Here is a 24,606-nt window from a genome sequence, read left to right on the forward strand (position 1 = left end):
GGTGCATACCGTATTTTTCGCCCCATAGGGCGCACCGGCCCATAGGACACACCTAGGGTTTTTTGGGGGGGGGAATAAAGGGGGAAAAATTATTTCCCCCCCCCCCCAGGCACGGGGCTGGGGCGGGGGAAGCCCGAGCTTTCCCTGACCCCAGCCCCCAGAACAGGCAGCTCTCCGCAAGCCTTGGGAGACTGGCGCGACTTCCTGCCGGGCTCCCACGCCTTGCGAATATCTGCCTGAAGCCCAAACCAGGTCGGGGAACAGTGGGATGGCGGCGCTCCACCTCCCCGCTGTCCCCCAAGCTTGTGGGACTGGCAGCAGGGAGAAACGCTCTTCTCCCCACCGCCAGCCTCCAAACCAGGTCGGGGAACCGAAGCCCGGGGCGTGCTATCCAGCGCGCCCCAGGCTTCGAGATGCAGGCTGCTATCCACAAGCCTAGGGAGCCTGACGGGAACTCCCGCGGGCTCCCAAGGCTTGTGGAGAGCTTCCTGAAGCCTGGAGAGCGAGAGGGGTCGGTGCGCACCGACCCCTCTCGCTCGCCAGGCTTCAGCGAAAGCCTGCATTCACCCCATAGGACACACACACATTTCCCCTTTATTTTTGGAGGGGAAAAAGTGTGTCCTATAGGGCGAAAAGTAAGGTGTGTGTGTGTGTGTGTGTGTGTGTGTGTGTGTGTGTGTGTGTATATATATATATATATATATATATATATATATATATATATATATATATATATTAGAGACCAACTAAGTTTGATCTTGGTATAAGCTTTTGTGTGCATGCACACTTCACCTCAATGTCCTATGGGAACCCCCCTGGAGCACAATAGCTTATCTCCTGCAAGTCACTGCAATCTGAATACACACAAACACACAATTACAAGAACTCAGCTGAATAAATATGCCTAGGATTGTATTATGTCAGAGGCCTGCCAGCAGATTCTGATCTACATGCTGACTGCTTCCAATGCATATCCAAATAGCCTATTTTCTTAGCGCACTCCTTATGCATTCTGTTGGAAGTCTGGATATAATGTACTAAGGGCTCCTCCAAACATCCTTTGAATTGTGCATCCGGGATGATTTGTGCTCACCATAGGATTGAAGTGGTCACACACGATCCCACTTTCAATGCTGTTGGGGCCTGTCAAGGTTTTGGGGCTGTCTCACTGCTTCATTTCCAGTCAGTGCATATCCTGCAACTTTCTGCTGAAATCCCATAGCTTTTCAAACCACAAATATTCTGTGTTGAGTTCTTTTTGTCCTGCTTCAGTTGCACTGTAGCCAGTGGCGTAGCGTGGGTTGTCAGCACCCGGGGCAAGGCAAGTAATTTGCGCCCCCTAACCCGTGGATTTGCGCCTCCTAACCCTAACCCCCAGATGTTGCGCCTGGTGCGGCCGGCCCCCCATGCACCCCCCACGCTACGCCACTGACTGTAGCCCATATTGCCAACAATAATGTAGCATTGGGGAAGGCTCACAGAACAACTAATCAAGTAGCATGATGTGTGGGTGGTCCAGTATAAATCTGCAAATATCCTGATGAGGACATGTTGCACACACCCACAAAAACCCCACCAGTTTGGAGGAACCCAACAGGTTTTCAACCAGGGTTAGCAGCGCTGAGCTATTGCAGCCGCCAGCTGCTTTAGTGAAGGTTCAAGGAAACCAGAGATCAGGGCATCTTTGACTTCAAGGGTTACTAGATGAAACAAAACACCAAAAAAGAAGATAACATGCTACCATACTTCCCCATTTTCATTTGAATGAGGCATGTTGCAAAGAGAACTTTTTCCAAACTATGAGCTGGCCATTAGATATTGTTTCAAAAGCTTTATTGTACTTTGGACTTGGCAGGCTGTGCTTCTGACGTCACTCTCCTGCCCTTGGTGAACTCTGCATTGGATAGAGCAATCAACGTCGCATTTTGCCTTCCAAACCACCCGTGTGCAATTACATGGATGCGTTTCTCCATCCCATTTCTTCTATTGCTCCTATTGATTCGCTGCTCTCTGGTTGCCTTGTTACGGATCCTGGATCGTCCAAAGCAAAGCTTCCAATAAATTGGTCCAAATGGCCAGCATTAAGCTGGTAGTGACAGGAGGGTGTTGCTTTTATGCTCTGTTGATTCTGTCCAAACCGGGGGGGGGGGGGGGGGAGGACAAGCAAGCAAGCAAGCAAAAGTTCAACATTCACTTAGAAGCAATGTTCAAGTAAGCCGAGAGGGATAACTAGCTCTAAAAGGCAAGTCATCCTTGAAATCACTGCAATTGATTTTATCTAGTTTGCTGTCAAAAACTACTTTGGGTTTCCAAGACATGAGCCTTTGCAGTTGGTCTCCGAAACCTGTTTCCTTAAATAACCATGTTGGATGGGGCCAACGTGCTTCTTGATAGGAGTGACATATTGATTGCAAGCGACATAATGTTGGATTGAAGTAAAACTAAATAGAACTCAGCAGAGATTATTATCTTTCCTGCTTCTTTTCTCCCCCCCCCCCGACATTGTTTTTGCCATACAGTGGTACCTCGTGTTATGTACCGTCCCCCTTACGAATGCTTCGGGTTACGCGCTCCGCTAACCCAGAAGTAGATGCCCCTTGCTGTGAACTTTACCCCGGGATGTGAGCGGAAGCCGCGCTCTGGCAGTGCGGCAGCAGTGGGAGGCGCCATTAGCGAAAGCACACCTCATGTTATGAGCGGTTTCCAGTTACGAACGGACCTCCGGAACAGATTAAGTTCGTAACACGAGGTACCACTGTATATAGAGCAAATGTGGCTGCATCAGTTAGGGTGGAGGCTGAACATTTTTATCTGTACGAAACACACAACACATGGGCTTATGCATGGAGTTTTGCATATGATTGTGAGCATATACAATAAAGGATGTACAAGAATATGGAAACCTCTGCATATGAGGGCAGATGAGCACCAATTAGCAATCAAAGATTGCATGGGCTGGGGTGGGATTCCAGGGCCACAGTAGAGACTTGTTCTGCCTCTCCTCTGTATCCATCAGCAGCCACATAAGCTGATGTCTCTGTGCTGGATGTGCATGAGAAAGAGCTGCACATTTATACTATGTGCGTATTATCATAGAGCGCCTCCATACAAAGGGAGATCATGGCCCAATCCTATTGATTGAGTCTGCCTTCTGTACTTCTTTAGCCTTCCTGAGTTGAGCCTTATTTTTGCATGCTTCCTCCTTACCGCCTCATCCACACACTTGCCTTTCTGGCTGTAGAGATATAGACTATTTTGCATCCTGAAAAGCAACTATATGGTTTGGCCTGGCATCAACAGCTTCACAGGTACTCCATCTCATAAGATAGGGCACTAGGACCCGGAACTCTGATTTCCTTATTTATTCTGCCATGGGAACTATTTGACTGTACATCTGAGCTGCATCAGAAGCAGTCACTGGAACATTCAGCTAAGGCACATTGCATTGTTTTAGCAGCCACATGCCCCTCAATTAGATGTCAGGTGGGTCTTGGGTAAATGAAAAGGGATTCCAGGGATGTCCTAGGAGATATCCATAGGATGTCCTAGGAGATATCCACAGGATCCCAAGCTTTCCCATTTCTCTCACATGGAATGGAGGGGGAAACTACAGCCCTGGAGCTGATGTAGTTAATTTCCTTCTTGTTGATCTCAGTTGGAAGGAAATCCTTTTTTCAAGGGAGGGGATTAAGTCCTCTGAGAGGAGAGAAGAAGGATTGACACTCATCCTTCACCTTCCAGCTGACTGGCATGAGCCCAGTAGGGCTTGGGGTTTGGTGGTTCATGTGTCTTTATCCTCTAACCCACAGCCCAGTAAGAACATAAGCAGCACCTGCAGGGTCAGGCCAAAGGTCCACCTGCACTGTATTCTCCCAATGGTCAACAGGTACCAGTGGGGAGCCTGTGTGCAGAACTTGTATGCAATAGCACTCTGCTCACCTGCTGTGATTCCCAGCAACTGGTATTCAGTGGCATACTATCTCCAACAGTGGAGGTAGACCATTCCCATCATGGCTAGTAGCCACTGATAGCTTTATCCTCATGGAGATTGCTCTGATGGACCAGTAGTTTAAGTGAAGTGCAGTTGAATCCTAGGCATGCTGACTCAAAAGCAGGTTCCATTGGGCTGGATTCAACTAAGTTGTTGCACTAGTAGACCCCCATTAGCACAAGAGGACCCTGCTCCTCCATTATCCCCAAACCTGCTCAGGAGGACCCCCAGAACAGTGATGGGGTAGGAGAGGGGAGATCGTTCCATCTGTCGAGCAGAAATAGTCGTGCTGACCAAACAATCGCCTTAATGCACCGTTGAATTCCACCCTTTGTGTTCAGTGTAGCATATTCTCAGGTAAATGTGTACAGCACAGCAGACTGAATATATTTGGGGTATTGCTCCATATCTATAACCAGCATTTGGCAGCAGGAACTACTAAAGAGAGTTAGTGCATTAGTCAGAGAAAATATTTATTTACAGAAATGTAAAAATTATGTTACAACATTTGGAACAGAACCGTCATGAAATGATTCCACGAGAACACATGGGCAATATATTCAGTGCAAATAAACTTCCTATCATAGTTGTTTAAAAACTACCATGGCTTTGAAAAGGGCTGCAGAAAGTGTGTACAGGTAACGACGTTTTTCGACGTTTTAGAAACCGCTTTCCCTGCTTGGAAATAATTGTTGTAGACAAAAAGATATAACAAGACTAAATGTAAGGATACAGAAAAGTGAAAAGAAGGGGAAAAAAGAATCTGGTTTCCTTCATTGGATTGCAAATGGAGACAATTTGGGTCCCCTGTGTCACAGAGGTATGTGGCTGATGGACACATGCTGGATCATGCTCCACATGCTAGATTTGGGATCGGGGGAGGGGGAACCTTTCCTTTTTTAACTATTGCATGAGCTTAAGAAGAAAGTGCATACACGGAAACGAGCATGCTCAAGTGCAAATGGTGTAATAAAGCAATATACTGGGACACATGTAGGTAGAACAGCTTCTTTTCACAAACAAATAGGTGTCAGGGCTAGGGGAGACCTGTGCCTCAGACAGCTGCCAGTTAGGGCAGGCAGTACTGGACTAGATGGACTGATAAGCCTGACTTTGTATCTGACAGGTTCATATTCTCAGCTGACCAGGGTGGTTTTCTAAATTGGGGTTATTCAGATTTGCTCGCCAGGTTATCAGAACGACAAGTTATTCTTTGGTCCGTGTCCCGACCTTAATGCATATCGTACAAATGATTTGTGCTAACAAACTAGCGTGTGGCAGAAGTATTCTGCGCTGTGGTTTATAGGTCTGCCGCTGTCAATAATTCGTAGGAAAGGTGTATGTAAGATGACACAAAATCGTGGGAAATAAATATTCTGTCTCTCAAAACTGGGGGGGGGGAGTTATCTATGCACTAGAGAAAGTACTCTGGAAAAGTATCATTGTCAAGTGTGTAAGGCACCTTTCAGATAGTCTGTGTGGGTGGGGGCAGCGGCCTGTTTGTAGCAAACCTGTGTGTGTGACAGAATGGTGATACCCCCCTCCCCACATGTTCAGTGACTGTGTGACCCCCCCACCCATCTGAAAGGGGCTTGAATCTTGTTAAGAATGGCCAAATAATTTAATTACACAAGAACACCCTGGCCTAGGGAAACTCATTAAAACTTAAGAGAAATTATATATTAATATTACTAAAAGCTAAAATTTATTTTTTAGCTTTATTTAGGAATCATAAAACTGAACTATGTCAAAAGACAATGAAGGAATTCTGGAAAGGAAAAAAAAACAACAACCCAAAACTCTTGGTCCATTTTCCCCGTGTGCAGAGGTATATGGTACAGTACTCCCAGCAGAGGAGAGAAACTGAGGTGGTGGAAAGACTTTTCTGATCCGTGCAGTTTTATTTTCAGCATTGTCAAATCACCAGCTCTTTCCCTGGAGCAGAAGCAGTCACAGCTGTACAACATTAAGTGTATCTATAAATATTTTCCAATTAGCATGTGGGGAAAAATTTGCCAGATTTGGTGAGGGGTGTGGGGAAGAGTTTATACAGATACCACAGAGTAAATTAACATACAGTTGGGCAGCCTTATTTTGAGAGTACAAGAAACACTTAGGAATGAGAAACAAAGGCAGAGAAAGATATTGCACAATCCAGGGCCTCATTCATATTTTATTGGCAGGGATGCCACAAAGAAATCTGAACGGCCTCTCCGTTCAGTTAGGTGCTTGACTGAAGGAGCATCCAAATCGCTCAGGGCAATTTTAACACCAGGCAAACTGTGGTAGTATTATAGATGTTTGGTTTAAAATAAGTCCAGGTCATTGGACTAACCTTATGGGGAGCTACCTACAAAGCTTGGTTGCCAACCACAAACATACCGCCGTGATCATGTGACTTCAATACTGGCAATTGGGAAAATGTGGGTTATGGAGTAATTATGAAATCGAACAACATGCCAACTTTCGATTTGGCAACAAACACTCTTGGAAGTTTTAGTATTACTGTTCTTTTTAAAAGAAATAAAATCATGTTTCAATCCATGCTGTCTGACATATGGTTATGTCAGAGAGCAGCAAATGTATCTGTGTAGGTTTACAACACCCTAAGATTTGAGGGCATAGTTCAGAGTATTGAAATGCGTGGTAGTTATTCCATTGATTTCAATGGGATATATATTGCGCACAAAACTACTATATCCAAATTATATTTGTTTTGGCATTATGATGTGTTGTAAAAAATAAATAAATCTGGGCATGGATATTACTTTGACCTCCATTATGACCCTACTTCTTAATAAATGCACTGGCTCTAAAACAGGAATATAAATAAATACAAATAATTAAAATACTATTTAACATATTAGATCATAAATCTTTCATGATCTCATTTCGTTATGCTGTAAACATTTAAGTGCAATATCACCTGACTTTTAATATGATGAACCATAAAACATGCTAATCATAAAAATAGCTTTTACAAATATACATTTGTATACAGTGTCCCCTTCATTTTAAATATGTCCTTCATATTATCATACAATTCATTGGCCTTCTGACATCAAAATTAAAAAAATAATACCAATAATTAGCCAGGAAAAAACACATTTACAATCTAAACCATATAAATCTGACAATTGTACAGCTTTAGAACATATAAGAAATGGAATTTCTAAGTTTTGAATGGTAATGTCCATTTCAAGAAGTTAATTCATTTTCCCGCCCCATAAAAATTGAGTCAAAGATGTTGCTAGCCAGCAAGAAACAGCAGCTCACATTTCCACATGGGGAAGTCTGTGAATTATTATGTTCTTGGTTTCCAAAGGGACTGGATGTCATTCCGAATTCATTTGATCTGTAGAAACTGTAAGATAAAATGCAAATTTTAATTTGATAACATTTTGAATAAGAGACAGTGACAGGAGACTGTGGGCAAAAGTAAATGTGATGCAGGGAATCTGTGACTAGATGACCACTGTCTTTTTCCTTTGTAAAAATATAGCTGGAGGTGGGGATCTAATCTGGATCAGCACCATAGTGCAGAGCGTTCTAAACTGTGTATCGCGACACATTAGTGTGTCGGCTGCAGCGTTTAGGTGTGTCGCAGGAACGCTCCCTGCGCTCCACCCATGGTTGGAAAGGGGCTAGTTTAACCTCCGGTTTGCTAGTAAAATTGAATTACTGTATCGTGAAACAATGCACGTGCAAAAAGCGTGTAATCAACATGAAAACTTTGGAAAGCTCTGCCATAATGTCTCACCCCTTTCTCCCTTCTTAACAATTACCCAATGCAAATTGCCCCATTTCATTTATTCATTTAGTATATCACCAGCTAAAGATTACAGGGCAGTTCACAACATAAAAACACAAAATGAGAACACAAAATATTTAACAAAAATAGAGAGAAAAGAACCAATAACCCCCCCCCCAACACATTTAAAAGGCCACAGAACTTAGATTCCTGTTATAGAAAATGAATAAAGGTGCTATAGTTTAATCACACGCTAGGCTGGCCAAGCAGTTGTTTCTGAAGTGGTGGAACCACAGAGTCAAAAGCATTAATATTTCCTGCATATTGTGCAGAGGTTGGCAGAAATGTGGGGCTGTTTCCACATCACCCACTCTTGAAAACATGCTCGAGAACATGCTGGGTCCAGCTCACGTTTAAACCATAAATGCCTTCTAACTATTTTTAGCAGCAGGTTCACAGGCGGAATTATCTCTATAGAGAAGAAATGTATTTTCTTCCTCCAACCTTCCTCTTGCGTCAGAGATAGCCCTGATTGTGGTGAAGTAGCTCTATAGAGCTTGTGAGAATGCAACCTGTGCTGCTCCACACCTTTCAGCTCCAAAGAATCCTGCTCTTTTTAGTCTTTTCTTTCCCTTTCCCTAATTGCGCTCTCATATTATATAGAAGACAAAGAGCAACAGATTTTCGGCTTATTTATTGGAGATCTTTTCACAAGCCCGCTGTACCCGCCAGAAAGGCTCTGCAGGTTATAATGAGGAAAGAGCATCGCGAACTGTCTGGATCCAAGGGGTGAACACACTTTTGGTGTTATTAAGAAGCTGTGTTGAACATTCACTAAGCTGCAAAATGGCTACATAATTTTCTGTCAGGGCACATCTGGCATGTTTCAGTAGGGTGGCATGGAAAGTCATCACCTAAAAAACCCCAAAACCATAGTATGGCAATACTTTTATTAGGACCAGCCAAAATGCAACAGAATCTTGAGCAACTTTAACATCAAAAGATGTTTTTATTACTTCCAGAGTGATAGTCTCCCTCCCACTCCCCCCAGGGGTCTGATTAACCTGAGGCAATAGAAAACTAATTTTGCTTCTTTCTATTCAGCTAAATTCTATATAATTTATCTTTGGCTGTGTGGCAGCTGTGACATTTTTTGAAAACCCACAAGATGACTAATTTATGGGGGAAATCGTTTATTTTAAGGAATTATATAAATTACACCCTCGCACAACAAAGATGGAATCAAATTAAATTCTAGCAAACCATATGGCTTTCATTTGGTGTTCTTGTAAAGAAAAATATCACCTGAAAGAAGAAAAAAAAGATCCACTTTGCTTTGGATTATGACTGAAAATACAGATTTGCTAAAAGGGCGTGCGTGTACACACAAACACCACCACCACCGAATAGCATATTTGTGAACCTCATTAAACAAAATATAGAACCATAGACCTGGAATCTATAATATATTGTAATTTAACAACTCTGCCAATAATTTGTCCTTGTCACTTAAAGCCATGAAATGCACACTCTCAACACACCCAATGCCCAACATTTCATCAATTAAGCAGATTTTTTGGAGAAGTGTTATGTTCACCCCCCCAAAAAAAAACACACAAGAGAAAGAGAAAACTTCAGCTGCATATGTCTGTCCTTTACCCTTAAGCCCACAAACACCCAAACAATAATACCATATAGTGCTAAGAGTTGTCTTATTTCCTCTGTGAGCTACCAGCAGTCAAAACTGAAAGTTTGCACTGCATACTCTATTGACGGCACTGTAAAATGGATCCCTTTAAGTCAGTTGTGTTGAGTTGTGTTTAACAGGCAAACTTGCTGAAAACTAGAGAAGCCTGGGGAGGGGGGGATTCAATGCTAATTCTATTGAGAGTGACCCATTGACATTAACTGATATGGCTAACTTTTAACAGGTCTACTCTGAGTAGGATTTAGGTGAATACAACCCCATTGTGTTTGAGAGGTATCACGTTTGGCAACTCAGGATTGATAAGGCAGAAGAAGTAGGTAGGTAGTGTGTATGTTGTTTGGGGAAAGGAATAGAGGGGGAAATTTGTGAGAGCCACGAGGGGAAAAATACTGAAACTGGAGACTCGAAGCTGTTTTAAAGTAGGTCACACGTGTACAGAGGAGAAGGAACAGGTTTTCTGCTTTAAGTTTGCATAAGGGAAGTGACAAGAAGATGGACTTGAAAGTCACTGGTGTGAAAGGTCAAGGAAGGATTACTAACACATTTGGAAAAGAACAATAGAAAAGCTGGACCTGTTCTCAACTGCGTATTTTAATTTTTACGATTTCTTCCCATCAATAATGATTTGCCTGTACATTTTCAATTTTGCTCTTAGTGATGCTTTTTTTTCCAGAAAAATGAAGTGCAAATTGAAATGATAGCTTAAGCTTATTTAATGCTTAAACTATCAGAATCAGGTGATACTTGGATATATCCACTCAGTTCCCTATTATTCTCTTACTCCCTCTTTCATTTCACAAACTCTTCTACATCAGTCTCATTTTTTCCTCTTTCTTTTCTCAGCTCGCCTTTTTACTTTGAGGTTATAAATTGTAGCAGAATTCCATTCATCTGGACACCGATGAAACATGCAATATTTCCATAATGGAGAGGTGTCAGAAAATGATGAAAATGAAAATGAAAATGAAAATGAAAGAAGCCAACCATAGCAGGCCAACAGTTACTGGTTACTGTATCCTGAAAATATATTATGTCCCTTAACCAAATATTAAAAATGTAGAAAGAACTGGAGGTTGTATCAGAGATTACTGAATCTCAAGGGATCTGACAGGGATAGGCTGTCCTAGATTCTGGTTGAGGACCTTCTGAAGTGGGATGTTTAAGTTAAGAAGATATGCCAGTCACTTGCCTGCTTACTGGAAGCCATAAGGAATAAGAATTCATAGAAGGTTGTAGAGAAGAAGCCAGCAACCAATAATCAGGACTCAGTTCATCAGTGCCTCAAAGAATACTCTGAGGGCCTATCACATAGTTCAATTGCCAAAGCTAACTAGATTTGGTGGATACCAAGTTGCCTGAAGGTGATTGAGTCTAGGTAATGCTGGAGTTGCAGGACCTTGGAGAGCTCCAAGTGGAAGGACAAAGTGGGCTTACTGCAAGGGCTGTAGCTTAGTGGTAGAGCCCATGTATTGCAGAATTCAACATCGGGCATCTTCAGGTAGAGCTTGGAAAGCCACCTGTCTGAAATACCAGAGCTGCCAGGTGTTGAATTCTGGGAACTTCTGCATGCAATACTCAGAAGTAAGTTCCCCTAAGTTCAATGGGACTTCACCCCAGGTAAGTGTGTATAGGATTGCAGCCTGAATCTAGTTTAACAAACGGTTTGAAGCTGTCTGGTTCTCTTCTGCACCTAATGCTAGTGGCAAATCTTTGCATGCAGCAGAGCATATACAAATATGCACAAGAACCTCAATTCATTCATATTTTGGACAAATTATTGTTGGATTGGGAAGTTGAAAACAGAAGGTCCAAGTTCAAAAAATTTGAACTACGCTGCTACTTGAAGAATGGAAAAATGGATGCCTATGATACTGTTGGCAAAGAGATGCAACAATGTTCAAAGGTCCCTGGGTTTTTACCTAGTTTTGCAACTAATAGCTGATCTGCTATGAAGGATGAAGAAACTTTGCTGCGCAAGTGAAGAAAGAGGAAAGCCAGTGGTGGGAATAGTATCTGCAGGGATGGGAAGCTGAGCTGTAGACTTAAGTGACTCAGTGTGCTTTACCCAAATAACCTTCAGCTTAAGCTAATGTAGAAACAGTTAGGAATATAGGAAGCTGCCTTATACCAAGTCAGACCATTGGTTCATCTAGCCCAGTACTGTCTACACAACTGGCAGGGGCTCTCCAGGGTTTCGGGCAGGGGAAATTTCTAGCCTTCTCTGAAGATGCTGGAGAATAAACTTGGGGTCTTCTGCATGCATTTGGAAGTAAACTGAGGTAGTAAAGTCCCTGAGTGAGGACTGGGTTTAAATTTAAAAGATAAAAGCAAAGGAGGAAAAGGCACAGCATTGGCGAACCATTTATTTGAACCATTTGCCATTGAATCGTTTTCCAACTTTTGCAGCAGTTTTTCCTTTAGTCATGGTTATTGAGAGTCAGTTATGTCTAAGGAAAACATCTTGGAAGTGAAGAGAAATTCAGGCCACAATTGAATGGCGACGTTTTTCAATGAGTGCATTTTTTTTTTAAAAAAAGAATCTCTCAAAAAGTTAAAATATATAAGTAAGTAAGTTGGACCCAAAGTAATTGGAGCACATAAAACATAAGCCCAGCGTATCTTCCCTTAGTGCTGCAAAGGAGATATTGCAAACCCTCAGCAAAAAATTAATTGGTTGCAACAGTAAATCTGAAATACAGGTGAGAAACTTGAGCCAGAGCCAGCCTACAAATTTAGAATAATTATGCAATGGAGCTCCACTGGGATTGTATCACTTCAGAGTGTCCTGGCAGGGAGGATTACATGTTACAATATTTTCCCAATTAAAAAAACAGCCCAAACTTTTTAAAAAAACTTCTAGTTAAAAACTTTCCTCCTGATGTGATAGTTTTTCCAAGAATCAGGTTTTTCCTTCTTAAAACATAGCTCACCCAGTCTGCAGATTGGCTCTTGAATGTTTTTGTGCTTTCACTCCATTTCAGTAGGCACTATCTACAGGAGTTGGTAATGTGGCATGGGTGACTAGAATGTACAACATACAATACCTAAAGAAATATAAAAAGTATTACACCTGAAACATTTGGACAAACTCACATCTTATCCAAAGTACCATGCTTTCTGTTAGAAAGATCCCAATTTATAATATATTCTGCAGAGAACATCTTATTTCTTTTCTTTTGCTCATACAGTGATATCTTGTAACTGTCAAGTTACAAGTCATTGTGTATGTTATCTATTTCACTTTCCTCTTCATTAGAAATATCTTTTCTTTTCTGGGATCAAAAGTACCCCAATGCTGCTCAGTAATTTATCAGATGTCATTCTGTTTTTAATAGAGGACAATAATTATTTGCTATGATTCAAGATGACACACACTGACAACTGAAAGGCACTATCTATTTCGCAGAAATAACGGGAAAGGATGATGAATGGGATTGAAATCAGTTTCTAAATCAATAAACTGTTAGGAGCGCTGCCTTTGTTACAACTTGAAGAGATCTCATTGCAAGCAACAACTTTCAGCTATTGTGTCTACTGCAAAGTTTTCCTTTTGAACAGCAGGGCTAAAATACCTATAATTTAAGAACTACCACCATCCTAAATTTATATGCTTTGTTCACACAGCATATGTACTATTCAGATTTCACTTTCTCACATAAGGAGACAAGCCCTTGAATTCCAGCTTCTTTTGGTTCATTTCATTGTAGGACAGGACTAAGACAGCTATATGGGTAGCAGTCACAAAATGGCTGCCATGGGATGTGTGGCACAACACAAAATGGCTACCACATCTGAAACAGGAGAAAAGGGGACAGAAATACAAAATAGTGCAGGCATGGCTCCCCATCTTCTGCATTGTGAATTTCTGAGGGGAATTCTATTGATATCCTTCATACTGTTGGCACTCGTGTCTGCAGATGCTTGGTTGGCAAACTGTGCTCTGAATTCCTTTACCAGAGTTCGACAGCTTTGGCACTGAGGGGCCTGGAGGGAAGTTCTCTTTGGTGGTCTGCCTCAGTCACTGGGACCCTGGTGGGCTTCTCTAGCAGTGGTAGGCAGCAGCACTCCAAGCCATACCGGGTGTCAGGTTTTAGCAATCAAATTAATTTCTCACCCAGCCCTAATAAATGCTATGTTAGACATACTGTGAAAATGAAAATGGCAGCTAGATCCAGCCACCTGCTGCTGCTCAGGGTATTAGGCTGGAAGCATTTTTCCAAGCAGGGCCAAGGCCAGACATCAGTGGTGGGTCCTGCTAGGACACATGGGTACTGGGTGCTAAAAGCTAGTTCTGAAGCCACCACATGAGACACACTATGTCTTCCAACAAGTTTCAGAGCTTGTGCCTATAATATGGTGCAATCTGTGTGGAGTAAGCTACTAGTAAGCTAGGAGTTGCTCACAAACATTGTGTGCATACACGGAACATGCAAAGAATGTCTGTTAACTAAATGTCTTTTAAAAGATTCCATTGTATTGACTGAAGTACAGGAAAAGTCCAGCCATTTGTTTTCCGACAGAATTATTTCCCAGTCCAAGCTGCCAGGGACTGATCTTAGGGCTTTCTGCATCATCATAATCATATTATTTGTACCCCATCCATCTGACTGGATAGCCCCAGCCACTTTGATCAGCAAAGCAGATGCTGAACTACTGAACTATGGTCTTGAGTGGGTCTATTTTCCATCACCACCCTATAGGTGCTTCAAGGATTGAGTACACCCTAGAGGTAAGGATGGGGTGGGAGGGGAAGGAATTCAATTCATTTTGCATTTAAAGCCAAATCTATCAAATCCATACTTTCTGAAGCAATATGAAAAAGAAAACACAGCACCCTACAAAATTCACACTTATCCAAACTTTGCAGGGCAGTTCTCCAACCAATGTTTACAAAAATGAATATATACAGGGAAATGCATATAGACATATATTTATGAAAATAACATACAGTAATGCACTGTATCATATTTATTATATTAATTAAATATGTATACTGCCCTTCATCTGAAGATCACAGCATAAAATACAAGATAAAAACACAAAACGTATTAGGGAAAATGGCTTGCAAAATATGTGTACATTAATCAAAACTGCATTAAAAATATGCTTATTAGGAGAAATTAACTCTAAAATTGCAAATTGCTACAGAAATGTGAAGAACGCAATTAAAGATTGTAAAAAGGAGAAACTGAGAGAATAAAAGCTGAGAATGCCTCCCACCCCTACCTGGTGGGAATATAGCTTTACGTCAGGCCGGAAATAGGTCTCTTCCTGGTACAGACCTAAAGTTTCTCCAAAAAACCCCATTGAAATGTTAAGAGCAGCATTTTGTCCACACATTATAAAAAGGGATGGAAGTAACCTTGCTGCAGGGAGGACATGCTTGCTGCTGAAAATTGCTTCCATGTGGCTGAGCTGGAGAGGCAAGGTGCACACCCCCAAAATAACTTCCTTTTGGGTTAAAAAATTAAAGGAGTCCATGAAACAATGATGAAAAAATAAATAGCCTTGCTTGTGTTTTCCATCCCAAACAGGAAAGAACAATCAAGGCTTGTCCTTCATATTAAATATTAAAAAACAGAGTTTATTCCAGGCTATGCTTTCCTCGCTCTAATAGAGCAGTGTAGATCTACTACTGTTGCTGGTGCTTTTTAAAAGAAGAGGCTGTCATCCTCACAGAAAGATTATTTCTATCCCTTTCCGTTACATGGAGATGGAACATCATGCCATTGAAGCTGGACTAGTGCTAGTGCAATTACAGCTCTGAGAGAGAAGTGTGCTGTATTTTATCATGCAGAACGATCTCGCCACAAAGCAAGTGAGAATTAGGTTGCATCCTCCCAGCTTGAGAGGCCGCGTGCTTCCTTGAGAGTTAGCCTCAAGGAATGCAGGGAGACTTAAGAGTAAACGTACATTAAGATCAAGCTCCATAAATTTATTTCATCCCATTCTTTTCAGTGAAAACTAAATTGGTCCACATTCCAGCTGGGCTGTGAATCAAAGAGAAATGCTGTTATCCTAGCATATTAGTCAAAGGTGAGTTCTATAGAGACCCTCCAGAAATGTTTACTACTGGTAAATGTGATTATGAAACTGGCAGAGGGTATGTTTTATGTTTTTCGGTTGATAGCCTTCAATAATTGTGTGCCCTTTAAACTGCTCCACCCAAAAGTATCTCACCACATCACAGATGGGAATTCATGTAAAGAACTAACATTGCCTGCCATTATAACCATCTTAAGAGTTTTTCAAAGGACCTCTAAACAGCATCTCAGCTTTTAATAGCATTTGTTTTGTTGTTCTTCTACATTCATTCTTGAAATTTTCAGCTTACATATACAACTATTTAAAATTTCTTACCAGCTCGTTACTTCCATCCTCGTCAAAATCCTCCTCTATCCCATCAGTCATATCTTCGCCATCTCCATCTGCATCTAAACCTCCTTCTATAGGATCCTCTGTGGAATTGTCAGCATTCTCTGATATACATTCCTCTTGGATCAAGTCTGCACAGTCTTCTATTTGTTTCTTTTGGGTTTCTATGAGAAAAAGGCGGAAAATGTAGCTTAAGTAAGATCCCCTTTTCCAGAAATGGAACTGTGTTATAGACAGCAGAATACATTCTCTGAATCCCCAAATGATACCAGATATATTACCCAGGTTCAGAGATCTTCTTTTGGCTTGCTAAGAGGCTGATACATGCCCAGCGGGATATTTGCCTTTGAACACAAGTTCCCTATGCACCATCACAAACTATTTCTGAAATTCCCCCGAGTTTAAAACGATGCTTTTCGAATGATGAAGTTGGAAGAGGAGAGCAAGTTGGAGGGTTAGTTTCAGACATATTTATGACCAAGATTACACGCTTATGAAAGTGATACTGGTCTCCTGAGCATTTGAGCTATCTTTCTAAAAGTAAATTTCATACTGTCACGGTTGCAGTGATGCATGTGAAAATGTAACGAGGGACCATAGAAGAGAAGCCTGCTGGATCAGACCAAAGGCCTAGCTAGTCCAAATTTTTATTCTCACAATGTTCTCATATGTCATTGGGAAGCTCATAAGCACAACACAAGTGCAGTAATACTCAATTGGTTGGGATCCCCAGAAACTGGTATTCACATGCATACTGCTTCTGATATTTGTCATCAGTCAGTGCCATGTAGAATCATAGAATTGTGGACTTGGAAGGGATCCCTAGGGTCATCTAGTCCATCTCCCTGAGATGTGGGTATCTCCACTAAAGCATCCATGACAGATGGCCATCCAACCTCTGCTTAAAAACCTCCAAGCACTTAGAGTCTACCACCTCTCGTGGGAGTCTGCTCTGCTTTCAAACAGCTCATACTGTCAGAAAGCTCTTCCTGATGGTTAGTCAGAATCTCCTTTCTTGTAACTTGAAGCTATTGGTTTGGGTCCTAGCCTCCAGAGCAGGAGAAAACAACCTTGCTCCATCACCCATGTGATAGTCCTTGAGATATCTGAAGATGGCTATCGTATCTCTTCTCAATCTCCTCTTTTGTAGGCTCAACATACCTAGTTCCTTCAACTGCTCCTCCTAAGGTTTGGTTTCCAGACCCTCGATCATCTTGGTCATCCTCTAAACATGGTCTAGCTTGTCAATATCTTTAATTTGTGGTGCCCAGAACTGGACACAGTAGTCCAAGTGTGGTCTGACCAAAGCAGAATAGAGCAGTACTATTTCTTCCCTTGCTCTGGATACTATTCTTCTGTTGATGCAGACTAAAATAGCATTAGCTTTTTTTGCTGTTACATCACACTGTTGACTTATGTTAAGCCTGCCAACTTTAAAACACAGAATTAATTAGCAAAATAAGACATCTGAGTATAAACACATTACTTTTCTGTCCCTTTATAACTTCCATAAAGATAAGCGAGACAGACCTTAGTATAGCGTATAAAAAAATCATTAAAACTTCCCCTGTTTTTCATTTCTATGTTTTTTTTAAGCTTCCCACTGTTGGATGTAAGCAGCTCATGCTGTATATTCTGCCTATTATAATAGATTGTTTGAAATATCTGCCACTTAAAAATCTGCCACTTTTCAAGTCGTTCTCCTTTGCAATGCAGCTGATTGTTTTTGTTCAGGGAGGACCAGAAGGAAGCCTTTAGCAGATAAAAAGGATTTGGTATTCTTATATTTTATCAGTTGCAACTCGCAGAAACATATCAAACATATCGGTTCACAATCAAGCCATTTAAGCAGGATTAAATCCCACTGATTTTGAAGACAAAGTCAGCACATGATTTAAATCACTGGTACCCAAAAGTACTATGGTTGCATTATACCATCTATGAATTTAAATGTCATGATACAGAATAGATAGATTATCTCTCCCTCTCCCTCTCTTGTACCCAGAACCCACAAAAGAGTCACTCTGGTCAGGGTTCAAATTCCCACCCAATCATGTAGCATAACCAGTATTGAAAAGGATCTAGGTTGGGTTTTTTTTTTTTTTTGGTTTTTTGTACATTGCCCTGAGGCGACTATGTAGAAGGCGATTAATGAATTAATATTGATTAATAATAATAATAATAATAATAATAATAATAATAATAATAATAATAATAAGTATGCTCACCTGTCAGTTCAGTCATGATTAACATGCTCTGAGCTATCTTTTTATATTCTGCTGTCTATGAGTCAGTGCAGAATGACAGTCTAAGATCTGATTTGTATTTAAATGAATTCACAAGCCTTTTTCACACACAAAAACCCATAATTTTTTCCTGCTCTCATGGAGGCTCTTTGCATATTAATAGCTTTTATGCTGACTCCTCCTTCATGGGATTTGCCATCCCAGAAGGAAAGTGCTTTGTTTTGCAATGTTTTGATGTTTAACATACGAACTTGTGCATAATTTGTGTTAATGTTTTTGTGTAATAGCATGCCCCTCTACTGTCCCAATTAAATTGGGACATCCTGTTTTCGGGTGCCATGCTCTTGTGTGGGTCATGTGACTCACGTGGGAACGTGGCACAGAAGATGCCTGCGACATGTCAGAGGGCATGCAATTAATAGATTTTCCATTGCATTGTGCAAGGATACATACATTTCCGAATTCACCACTAATCAGAGTCCCTTGCAATGAATATTCTAGGTTTTATTTTAATCTACAGCAATTATGCAGAGCAAGTCCATAGATGGGGAACCTGTGGCCCTCCAAATGGCATTTTCTAAGTGCAAGATGCTTTTGTGACCCGGGCATCTGTAAATTTTCATTTCTTTATATACCAAACTGAAATCTATTTTTGCATGAAGAGCAGTTAAGAAAATTTAAAAACTGCTATATGTTGGGAAAGAGAAGGGGACGACAGAGGACAAGATGGTTGGATAGTGCTCTAGAAGCTACCAGCATGAGTTTGACCAAACTGCAGGAGGCAGTGGACAAGAGTGCCTGGCGTGCTCTGGTCCATGGGGTCACGAAGAGTCGGACACGACTAAATGACTAAACAACAACACTCTTGTAAATATTACCAGAATTGCACCCTGTCAAGGAGAAAACAGTTTGCAGCCTCTTTATTTCATAGGGTGGAATATTTGTCAATTATTGGAATATTTAATTCATTATTGTCTACTCTACCTGCTTGTGGCTCTCCTAAGTGCTTTATGTGATCTTTCCCAATGCCAGCTAGGACCCTCCTACCTATGGGACCGCCTCTCCCGGTATGTCCCACGGAGGACCTTAAGGTCCATAAATCGCAACACCCTAGAGGTCCCAGACCCTAAGGAAGTTAGATTAGCCTCAACCAGAGCCAGGGCCTTTTCAACACTGGCTCCAGCCTGGTGGAATGCTCTGTCTCATGAGACCAGGGCCCTGCAGGATATGATTTCTTTCCGCAGGGCCTGTAAGACAGAGTTGTTCTGCCTGGCCTTTGGCTTGGAGTCAATTTGATTCCCTCCCCCTCTTTCTTTTTTCCTTTCTCCTCCTGTGATGAGGCTGCATTTTAATGTTTTAATGTTGTATTTAACCTTGTTTTTTACGTTGTATTTCAATCAACTTGTTTTTATTATTGGTTGTTAGCCGGCCTGAGCCTGGCCTTGGCTGGGGAGGGTGGGGTATAAATAAAATGTCTTATTCTTATTTATTATCCTCTTAATTGGAAATACATGGGATTGAACCTCAAACCTTCTGAAAGCAGACAAAAGGGAGATGAAGAAATGACTGTGCACTCATATGCATGATTGACCTGTAAGATTGGCCTATCTACTCTGAAATAGTGTCACGGAATTCAGTGGGGATTACTCCCAGGTAAACTGGTGTATGGGTGCAACCAAGAGAATAGCTAAACCTTGTCTTTAAACAGTTGTTAGTTGCTTAGTGGCTTATATGGTTGTACTCAAAAAGCCTCTTTCTGGTCCTAAATGTGAGCACATCAGTATTTCCAAAATTGCCTCTCCCTTAGAACTGATGATATGATTCACAACTTTGCACAGAATTAATTCACCCTTTAATGAGCTGCCAAGAGCTATGGATTATTTCCACATACCAGCTTCAGCCTTCTGCTGCTTCTCAATCTTCTCCAGCCTCCCTAGCAAAGAGTCGATTTTTGTTTTGATCTGAGTTAATTCCTTCTTGATTGTTTGTAACTCATCTGATTTCACTGAAGAGAAAAAGAACAAAAGGTACCAACTATGACACAAATAATATTTCAACACAAAGGTATCCCAGTACAATATATTCATAAAGGCGAAAACCAAAGTTCAAGGTATAGCCTTATAGATTTTTATTTTTATGTTTTAATATTTCTTCAGTGAAGGGTAAGTTAGAACGTTAGTATATTCCCTCTCAGCCCTTCCCCCCAAATGACACTATGTTCATCCATGTACGTAAAAGACACATTTAGGACTAATATGTCATTTGCAAAGTGTTTGGGATTTTACATGCAAGTATAGTGGTACCTTGGGTTAAGAACTTAATTCATTCTGGAGGTCCGTTCTTAACCTGAAACTGTTCTTAATCTGAGGTACCACTTTAGCTAATGGGGCCTCCTGCTGCCTCCGCACGATGTCTGTTCTCATCCTGAAGCAAAGTTCTTAACCCAAGGTACTATTTCTGGGTTAGTGGAGTCTGTAACCTGAAGCATATGTAACCTGAAGCGTCTGTAGCCCGAGGTACCACTGTGCAGTATAAAAAAGAGCTGGGCCACCTATGAGGCTGGGTGAGGCAGCCACCTCAGGTGAGACCCCTCTTGTTCCACCATCCAGCTTTGCCACTGCTTTTTCCAGCCTCTAACATCAGACAGGGACTGGCAGCAAAGCTCTGCAAAATGCCTCCTCTCCTGAGTAAGTCAGCAAGAGGGGAGGCGTTCTGCCATCCAGCTTTGCTATTAGGCAGGGGGGAAATCTCCCCCCTCCGCCTGGCAGTGTGACAGAGCTTTGCACCAGCTTCTGTGAACCCCTACTGCTGGGTGGAAGGAGGGGGATCTGGAATGGATTAGTCCTCACCTGGTGGGGTAGTATCCTTAAGGAGTTTGTGCCCCCGTTGCTGAAACATCTCAGGCCACCCCTGGTACAAAATCTACATGGCTTATTTCATGGGTAGGCAAACTAAGGCCTGGGGGCCGGATCTGGCCCAATTGCCTTCTCAATCCGGCCCACGGACAGTCCAGGAATCTGTGTTTTTACATGAGTAGAATGTGTCCTTTTATTTAAAATGCATCTCTGGGTTATTTGTGGGGCATAGGAATTCGTTCATCCCCCCCCTCAAAATATAGTCTGGCCCTCCACAAGGTCTGAGGGACAGTGGACCGGCCCCCTGCTGAAAAAGTTTGCTGACCCCTGGCTTATTTCATTCAGCCTAGATTAGAGAAGAAAGTTGCACTGTGGTAGTTGCATTCGTTGGACAAGGTCTATTCACTAGTCATTTGGTCTCGTTCTTTCTGTGAATAGTCACGTGTGCTATCTCATGCACGCCACTATACAGCCAAAGATATTCGGGTTTGTGGTGACATTTCTGAAGGTAAAGTCATTCAGAATGAGGGCAAACTATCTTCCACTTTTGATGCAATGCCTGAAGATTCACTGGAATGAGGGGGGTGGGTTGCTTTCTGATGTGAAAACATTCATGAAAACTGCTCCCATTTATCATAACTACAAAATTGTCTGACTCCCCAGGCTTCTTTTGGTAGACATGCTATATATTTCATTGATCTAATACCATATCAAACTGTTTGTCTCACACCATCATGTAAAAACTGGCTAACAGTCATGAAGTCACAACTGATTTATGAAAAAAACAAACACTTTGCTCCCAGATAGTTCCTCCAGATCCATAAACAAAATAATGAGAAAACTGTTTAATATTTTCTTCCTTTGCAATTTCACATAAATACAGGAGCATCTGCTTCAATTTTACTTGCAGAAAGCAAAGTGTGCCATGGAACATCAATATAGCAGCATTCATCTGCTGTTGCTTTTGATGGAAAATGACAAATAAATTGTCACTTGGCTGATTTTTAACAAAAAGTATGCTACATGAGATTTATATTTTTACTGGATTTTTTTTAAAGGACAGAAATTAATCAGAGTCAAAACAATATGCAAACCCCTCAAGCTTGATAACAACATTGAGATCCTCACTCTACTTCTAGTGGATAATTTGCTACTTTTAGAAACAGACCACCCTCCAAAACTTTTGCAGCTGCACAAAAATCCATATAGGACCTAGAATGCAATCTTGCTCCTCTTGTGTATAAAAACAAAACAGGCCTGGCACAGGGATTTTGAATACCACTTGCTGAAAACTTCAGGAGGGGAGAGTGCCCTTGTACCTGGGTCCTGCCTGTGGGCATCAAGTTGGCAACTGTGAGAACAGATGCTGGGCTACATGAGCCACGGGCTTGATCCAGCAGGGAACTGTTGGACTTAGAAATGTTATCCACTGTGAGATCTGTGAGCCTCTAATGATTCTAAAGATCGAAGATCCTACTGCAAGGGGAAAATCTGCCCAGGCACACTTTCCATTGTACAGTGGGAAAGGAAAGGAGCGACTGACTATGCAATTTATGAACGGGGTCTTAATCTATGAATCAGTCTTCAGCCTCAGGACATGCACACACACACGAGGCTTAAATAAGGTTTCGCCTTTTGACTAGCCACCCTCGCATACAAATATAAAACCACGTTAGTGAAAATGTACATTCAGTGTCAAAGAGGTTTTTTTTTAATGTCAACATTAACAACATTCATTGCCCTACTAGTATGCGAGAGAATTAATGCCCTGGAAAGAACCTGTCAGGGATGTGCTCCCAGTTTTCAGTCACTGACACAGCAGGGGAGAAACCAGCACAGCTGATTTAAGGCTTTGTCAAGACAGGGGAATTATGTCTGCCTCAACCAGTCTGCAGCTTCTTCATTTGTGAAGAGGTTCTTACATCCTTCATCCACAAGACAGGAACTCCAGAAAGGACACCCTGTGCTGTGGAGAGCTGTGGGGCACCCCAAGGGAATAACTTATACAGGCTTTCAGCAGTGCTCTGCACTTCATAGACTGTTTATAATGCTTCAGCAGCACAACAACAGCTTTCTGTTCTTGGATGGTTGCCTTGCAGTCCTTTGGGGTGCCAGATGCAGTTCAAGATCCCACTGTTTAGAGATGTAAACAGCACACATCCTGGCTATTATAACGGAGACCTGCTGTCCCAGGCAGTTACTGTGGACAGCTATCATGACATGGAGGGTATTTGTGCTTCACCACTGTGTGAAGTAGACCCACTGAAATCAATGAGTCCATGGCATGGCTCCTGCCACTATGGAACAGCAAATCCGACTTTGCCAAAGGGTGATAACCAATGTTAGAGGAGACTCACTGAAATCAATGAGTCTACATTGAATATGACTTAGTTCAGGCATAGGCAAACTCAGTCCTCCAGATGTTTTGGGACTACAATTCCCATCATCCCTGACCACTGGTCCTGTTAGCTAGGGATGATGGGAGTTGTAGTCTCAAAAACATCTGGAGGGCCGAGTTTGCCTATGCCTGACTTGGTTGGTTATCATGCAATGAGCTTTGATCTCTTTTTTTTTAAAAAAAAAAACAACAACAACGCTAATAGTCTGCATTAAGTGAATGCATCCCTTCTCACTAAACCATTACAATGAAAACAACTCTTCACTCTCAGTATGATAACCTAATGTTTAAAGCTTTAGCAATGGGATGACCTTAGAATTCCACATATATTGCATTAAGCATAGTATTCATAAAGGCAACCTCGGCGTCAATATAGAACTCACATTTTGACCCCGATGATGAAGTTCCACTTGATGTAGATCTTGATCCCCCTTTCATGGAAAATACCCCTTTTCCTCTGCGAGTTGCTGTGACGGTTACACGGGGGCGTTTTAATGGAATTACAGCACGAGGCGGTGCAGGGACTCGGCTGTGGTAATCAAACAACCTTAAGGGAATGGAAAAAGAAGCTTCATAGCACTTGGTTATGGTGTGATGGCAGGGAGATCATGCAGACTAAATTTCCCTACTTTCTAATGGAAAATTGCTTTCTGAAATATCAATGACTTGCATCACAGTTAAAATAAGATTTCAAGGACCTTTGTACTTTTAAGAAGCATATTTGTATTTCAGACATGACCAAGTAAGTAGCTGTAATTTCAGAGAAGGATACCATTATTAGTTTGTCTTAACCAGTATGAAAAACGTGCACCTCATAATTTCATTTCACCCAAGTAATAATATGAGATTTTTAAAAATAAACACACACAATGTAGCTCTGCTGACAGCCTAGCTCTAAATTCATAGTTTCAACTTTGTAATTTGCTGCCTTCATAGTAATGCTAATGCTGAAATTTAAGATTGCGAATATCATTGAAATGAAATGTGACTAAACTGAAACATCTCATCAAAGAAATTAGCACTTCTCCAAATTTAGCAAATCACTTTTCCAGTCAAGTGATGTGTAAAAGAATGCATACACTATGGTAAAGAGTGCATTTAAAAGCCTTTATTATTGAAAATAGCATCCAAAATGCATTATATTAGGGAAAAATAACATGCAAAATTACATGCAATATTGCATGTGTATATTATGAAACATTTGAATTAAAATGCTGATTAATTTTTGAGAGCACCTCTTTAAAGAAAAATAAATCACAAACTGATATGGAAATGTAGAGAA

General features: G+C 41.4%; 1 protein-coding gene across 7 annotated transcripts in view; it reads right to left on the reverse strand.

Annotated features, from left to right (window-relative positions):
* Window positions 1-4,443: 4,443 nt before the first annotated feature.
* The window catches only part of RALYL (RALY RNA binding protein like), a 263,198-nt gene continuing 243,035 nt past the window's right edge, over window positions 4,444-24,606 (reverse strand). For 2 of the 7 annotated variants that reach the window (XM_083517404.1, XM_083517401.1), the window contains exons 6-9: window positions 23,708-23,871; window positions 19,963-20,076; window positions 15,811-15,989; window positions 14,607-15,440 (exon numbers count right to left, since the gene is read on the reverse strand). In XM_083517404.1, coding sequence (XP_083373530.1) covers window positions 15,405-15,440; window positions 15,811-15,989; window positions 19,963-20,076; window positions 23,708-23,871 — 493 coding nt within the window. In that variant the 3' untranslated portion in view covers window positions 14,607-15,404. Of the gene's footprint in view, window positions 15,441-15,810; window positions 15,990-19,962; window positions 20,077-23,707; window positions 23,872-24,606 lie in introns of all 7 variants that reach the window. The other 5 variants (XM_083517400.1, XM_083517402.1, XM_083517403.1 and 2 more) reach the window with 4 other exon arrangements.

Source organism: Podarcis liolepis (assembly GCF_965112155.1).
Source record: "Podarcis liolepis genome assembly, chromosome: 8".
In the NCBI taxonomy this organism is placed as follows: domain Eukaryota; kingdom Metazoa; phylum Chordata; class Lepidosauria; order Squamata; family Lacertidae; genus Podarcis; species Podarcis liolepis.